A 6,611-nucleotide genomic window follows, 5' to 3' on the forward strand; every position below is an offset into this window, starting at 1 on the left:
GAGAGAGAGAGAGAGAGAGAGAGAGAGAGAGAGAGAGAGAGAGAGAGAGAGAGCTACTGCAACCATCAACAATGTGGATATGCTTGTACAATTCAACTTAAATATTAAACTAAAACACTCAAACTGAATGAGTCCAAACTGCACATTTCCACTTAAACAAAAATGTAAAACTAAACTGTGGGCCCAAAGATCAGAGTATGGGTATCAATGAGAGATGACAATTACCCTTGCTAGTCCCTTAGTGACTGATAAGAAAAAGCTGACCTAAGTGGTATTGGGATATAACAGAACAATTTGACAAAAGAGGACATCAAGGTATAAATTCGTGGCATTATGACTACATAGTCATATATGCATGTGGATTTTTTCCCAACTATACACCTCAGAGTAACATGCTTCACTAAATTCATTAAAGTGATGAAATTAAAAACAATGCTTCACATGTTCAAACTGAATAGGACCTAACTACAGTTGTAAAATATACCTCTTTCAGGGTCATCTAGCTCACCTCCGTTTTCAAAAGCAGCAATGTCAGTCCTTGGTTTCCTATCCAATGATGTTTTGGCCTCACCCGACCTTTCAAAGAGGCTGAACTTTGTTGGAACTGTAAGACCATCCCCTAGAGAGGGAAGAAACAAAAAGTCACCCCAGCAATCTTCACATTGTAAATAAGATTGTGATAGCTTTTGTGGTGAGATTTAAGCGGCTTGAACATATACATGATTGTCATCATGATCTGGTGAACAACATATAAGTGCATTTATTTCAAGCTATTTTTGTAAATGATGAAAAAAGCAGAAGTTTATCCTCTCATTTTGATTGGCAACTAAATGGCAATGCGAGGTTTAAACAATCTTACACTATTGTGTGAGCATAATATGCTTAGTTCATTTGGTGTTTTATTGTAGTGAATTTGAAATGATTCTCTTGATTCTATCTCTTCATAATTAATTTAGCAAACAGTGTTAGGGCCATTATTACTGGTACTTGATAATTAAATTATTCTCTTAATTTTCACCTTACATAAGCTGTTGACATCAGAATGAAAAGAGACCCAGCAGCCTAAAGCAGTGTGAGCCTCTAGATTGGTTAGGATACAAAGAAAGAATCAATTTACTTTGTGGATATCAGTAACATAGTTGATGAAATTTTGTGGAGGGAACCCATAAACAATAACACTGTTTTATAGTAGCATTTCATTTGTATTTTAATAAGTAAAACTTGCCTGAAGATCAGAGACTAAAACAGCCCCACTGGTCACCCTTTACAGCCAGGCAGTGGCAATACACACCTTTAATCCCAGTAACCACACTAGTTGCCATAGAAACCAGGCGGTGCACGTCTTTAATCCCAGCCCTAGGTAGGATTATAAAACAGGAGGAGACAGCTCTCAGACACAGTCTCATTCTGAGATTCTTGGAGGCAGGATCGCCATTTCAGACTGAGGTAGAGGTAAGAGCCAGTGGCTGACTGCTTTGCTTTTCTGATCTTTAGGTTGAACCCCAATTTCTCTCTCTGAACTTTCGTTAATCGTGCTTCACTGTTTCACAGGAAATTCTCTAATTTTAATATTTGTGCAATAGTTATGTCCTTGCAGTAGTAGAGAATATCGTTGATAGCAGTGTTCATATTTATTCTAATAGTAAGTAAAACTCCAGAAGTAATAAAATATTGATTCCTTTGGAGTCAAACAACCCTTCCACAGGGGTCACTTAATGCCATCAGGAAACACAAGTATTTACAACGCAATTCATATTAGTAGCAAAATTATGGTTACAATAAAGCAGCAGGAAAATTTTTATGGTTGGGGGTTCACCACAATGGGACGAACTATATTAAAGGCGAGCATTAGGAAGATTGAAAACCACTCATCTAAGTAAACAGGGATATCAGGAATTAACTTTTTAGAAGAAATACAAGGCAATATTTATACGTATACAAATGTACACATCATTTGCTTTATAATCCTCCATTTTTAATTTTGACTGGTAGCTTTGTCTTTTGTTTTTGTTTGCTTGTTTTAAGGGTTCTCGCATCTGTTTAGTACAGGTTCCGGTATCCTCCTTCACCTTCTGATGGTCTTTTGCTGCCACCTTCTGTCAGCCATTTAAACAACTTGCCACATAGAGGCAGGAGATACAGATGCTATGCTCTGCAGCCATCGGATCACCCTCAGCCTTCCTCATCCCTTGCTGCTCTTCTCCCTTTTCTCTGCTAGCTGCTCTCTCTGTGTGCGCCCCCTTCCTGTCCTTGAGAGGATCGGGGAGCAATTAAATTCTCTGCTATTGTTATGATTATGTGTACAAGCTCACTTGAAACCAGGAAACCCTACATAAACTTTTAACACATGTGGACTTTTCTTCAGGTTCCTGCTTTTCTATACACAATGCAATGCTCTCTGTCTTGCCTTCAAGGACAAGGTGCTGACCAGAAGCAAACTCAGACCTGCTTAAAGGAAATGCGTCATGAAAGAGTGAGCCTAGGACTTGTCCATCAAAACCGCCTTAAGACTGCTTGATACAAAAGACACTCATTCAACAGACAGACCGGCATTCTGCCACTGATATCAGTTTGCCACCTCACTTTTGTCCATCCTGGTCTGGGTTATCTTTTCCATTCAAAATAAAACAGTAAGTCCTATTTCACAGAAAGACATACCACAGACACAGAAAGGCAAATTATATACAGAATTCCTGTGTGGAGTGTGAGCATTCCTCATATCTGTGGAGTGTATTCATTGAAACATCATTACATTAGCAGCATCCTTTCATAGGAAACTTGGGTCGTCCAGTAAGAAGTTTCCCTCTCGCTCTCAAAGCAGATGTATGATTTATCATGTAATCCTGTTCTCGTGCACACTGCACGAAAAAATTCAAGGTCTGCTCACTAAATATCTCTTCTGTCACCTTGAATATTATCATCTCAATTCTTACCTTCTTGCAACTCACTGCCATTTTCCAAAGGCTTTTCTAACTCTTTTTCCACTGTAGGAGCTGCGCTTTTTGATGACGAAATGTCTGGAGGAGCATGGAATCTATAGTATTCACCTAAACTCCCGGGAGAAGAGAATGGTTAGGAGGTGGAGCAAAACCAAGCCTTGGAAATTCCACAAATGTTTGATTTCTTACCAGATTTATAACACATCTCCTTTATTGCTCTTTTCTCTTCAATTTCTTCGGGGGTCTTTGTCCATAAACTAGAAGCATCTATAGGATATATTTTTTTTAAAATTAAATTGTCCCAAATCTAAATAATCTAAAAATTTATAAATCAGAAAGAAAAATCCCAAATACTGTTTTCATGGATGGACTGCTCTTCATCTAATGTTTGAACTTTAAAAAAAAAAAAGCGCAAACTCGTATTTCAAAATGCTTTTATGTTTAGTATTTGAAAGAATCATCAAAGAGAAATTAAACATTTTATGCTCTGCCGAAAACACAGACTTGCTGAGAAGCTGGGGGGTTAGAGCATGTAGACCCAGGAGAGGAAGAAACTCTGTCTATCTAAAAGAACAGTGAAGAGTTCTGTGCATCCCAAAGCACAGAAACTATAGCGGTTGGTACCCACAGAAAGATGCATTCCGGGGCAGAGACAAAGTAAATTTGTGTTGTTTTTTTTTCGGGGAGGGGGTTGTTTATCTGAAGTTTATCTGAATGGCTCAATTGGGCTGTGGTGACGTGAGAGGGAAGGACCACAATGCAGGACACATGGGTCCTAATTCTGTACATACTCCTCTACCGTTATCAGGAATGGTGCAGATTACAGTGCTTTATAAACTATAAGCTACTGCCTGGATGCTTAAAACTCAAAAGAGTAAACATGAAGAGGCATAGATGTATGGACTCCAGCATCCCGACAGTTGTCTCCTATGAGACTATCTGTGAGTACCTGTGTACTTAAACGTGACACATGGCTCCCAGCCGTCATACGACAAAAACTCTTGGCCCACAGAAACATAAGCACACATAGACAGAGAATACATTAGAAGCTAAGACTCATTTCTTTGATCGTATTTGTATTTTCTCAACAAAACCTGGTTTATATGTTGCATCCCAAGCCTCTCATAGTTGAGGAGTATGTAGAAAATACTGTGGGTTTTTACATGTGTACTGTGAACCAAGAAAAGGGGTACTAACCGTTTTGTTCCTCTTCTACCTCTTCTTCCTCTTCTTCTTCAAAATTAGTTTTTAAAACTAATGGATTATGAATGGGTCGTGATACATTCTCCATGGGTTTCAGAGGTTCCTGACTCCGGCTTGGGGGTGGACTTCTTTCCTGACTTTCTTTCTGTAAGGTGGTGTCTACAGAGAAAACACAATGCTTTAGTCTGTTCAACCAGTATTGATAATAAATTCAGTGACAAACCATTCTTTGTGATGTTTTATTTCTTAACCTCACATGCCTCTTTCAGCATTGTGACCTTGGCCAACATCTTCTAAAATAGCCTCCTTCCATAGTTCTTCCTGCTTTCTGAGTCTTTTCTAGAATTGCGTTTAATATTTCTTTTTTTTAATTTTTTTTAAATTTATTTATTTATTAAAGATTTCTGCCTCCTCCCCACCACCGCCTCCCAATGGATGAAGAAAGTATGGAATATATACATATTAGAGTACTACTCAGCAGTAAAAAACAAGGACTTCTTGAATTTTGCATACAAATGGATGGAAACAGAAAACACTATCCTGAGTGAGGTAAGCCAGACCCAAAAAGAGGAACATGGGATGTACTCACTCATATTTGGTTTCTAGCCATAAATAAAGGAGATTGAGCCTATAATTCGCGATCCTAGAGAAGCTAAATAAGAAGGTGAATCCAAAGACAAACATATAGGCATCCTCCTGGATATTAACCTTCATCAGGCGATGAAAGGAGACAGAGACAGAGACCCACATTGGAGCACCGGACAGAAATCTCAAGGTCCAAATCAGGAGCAGAAGGAGAGAGTGCCTTTAATATTTCATGCGCAGAAAAACGGGTTTTTTCTAAGCATTGACTTTCACCAGCCTCTTCCTAATACACAGTTTAAGATGGCTGTAATCATTACGGTGGTAATGATATTGGTAATAATTTTGAGTGTAGTGCAGCTGACACAGCTTAGAAACAACCCCACCACACAGGCCACGTGACTGTATCCTACAGATGAAATAACCGTGCCACAGTGAGTTGCCTAAGGTTACGTTGGCAAGTGTGCTTAAGGCAGGATGAGACTCTAACCCAGTTTAAACTGCAGTCAGTGATCTTTAACTCTGGTAATTCGACTTCTAAAGTCTATGTCTGGTGCTTCTGGAGCAACAATAGCTTATGGAGACAGTTCCGAGCCAAGAAAAGCCTGCATCTGAGATCAGCCCTGTCCTTAATCTCTTTGATTACATAATCCCCAAGTTTCCAGTTTTCTCTTCAATTAAAGCAACTGGGTTTCTATCCCTTAAGCCAGTGGCGGGCTGCAGTGGGCTCAGATCAGCACTGGATGGCTGAGTGCTCAATTTCAAGGATTATAAGTATGTGCTATCATGTCCACCTTAACTGGCGGTTTGATATAAACCCCACAGCCCCATGAAGAGAACCACGAAGAACTCGTAATTGATAATTTTACTAAGAGTGTAGATGTGATCTACAATGTCAAATCAACTAATGGAAAATTGTTTGGGGAAGCACCTCACCCTGGAAGAGGATGGCTGGTGACTTAGATAACATTAATAACATTTGTGGCTCCATCTCACACACTTCACATTGCTGGTGGGTCTCATCTCAGCAAGGGAAATCCCACACAAAACCATTTCACTGGTTGCTTTTTTAAATACACAAGTTTTATCTTATCTTGACCAGAGTGACATCGATACATATAGATTACATAACGCTTTGTGCTAACTGATGCTATATTAGCTTTGTCTTTTCATAATTTATACTATCTCCACCTTGGGTTGATAAGCAGTTATATGTTCTTAATGAAACACAGGAAGGCAGATGTTTTTCCTTAAATGTCCTACACGACAATTCAATGGTCTAAGGTTAAAAAGAGATTTATGATTCTAGTTCTAATTGATATAGCATTTGGTAGACAGACATTACAACAAATAATATAAATAACTGCCAGGGATCAACTTATACCTTCTATAGTATTCAATATTTCCAAAATAAATAGGTAATATATTGGCTCAAGACATATTTCTTTTAAAACCCTTGATAGTTGGTATGATAGTTGGTATAGTTTATCTGGCAAAGTTTGATGTATTAGAATCTCGGGCCCCAGTGTGGTGGCGTGTGGTGGTGGATCTTTGAAGAGGTGAGGCCAATGGAGAGAGAATAAGGGCATGAGACTGTTATTCTCATGAACGGATTAATGCTCTCTCTCGGTTAAGGGTCAAGTCTTCTGAGATTCGTGGATCCCATGAGTGGACTGTTTTAACATGAGGCTGGCATCTCCCCTGGTGCTATTTGCACTCATACATTTTTTTTTCTTTTTTACTTCTCTGCTATATTGTGAAGTAGCCGGGAGACTCTCACAGGACATCAGTACTGTGTTGTTTAAACCTTTCATCTGCTAGAATCGTAAGGCAGATAAACCCCTTTTCTTATATATACAGATATGTATGTTTGGAAATATATATATA

General features: G+C 38.8%; 1 protein-coding gene across 1 annotated transcript in view; it reads right to left on the bottom strand.

The window, feature by feature from the left end:
• The window catches only part of C24H12orf50 (chromosome 24 C12orf50 homolog), a 101,908-nt gene that overhangs the window by 91,806 nt on the left and 3,491 nt on the right, over nucleotides 1-6,611 (bottom strand). The window contains exons 3-6 of the mRNA XM_013350309.2: nucleotides 4,137-4,301; nucleotides 3,129-3,206; nucleotides 2,934-3,047; nucleotides 509-619 (exon numbers count right to left, since the gene is read on the bottom strand). Of these exons, the coding sequence (XP_013205763.1) occupies nucleotides 509-619; nucleotides 2,934-3,047; nucleotides 3,129-3,206; nucleotides 4,137-4,301 (468 nt within the window). The remainder of the gene's footprint in view (nucleotides 1-508; nucleotides 620-2,933; nucleotides 3,048-3,128; nucleotides 3,207-4,136; nucleotides 4,302-6,611) is intronic.

This window comes from Microtus ochrogaster, chromosome 24 (assembly GCF_000317375.1).
Source record: "Microtus ochrogaster isolate Prairie Vole_2 chromosome 24, MicOch1.0, whole genome shotgun sequence".
NCBI lineage: Eukaryota > Metazoa > Chordata > Mammalia > Rodentia > Cricetidae > Microtus > Microtus ochrogaster.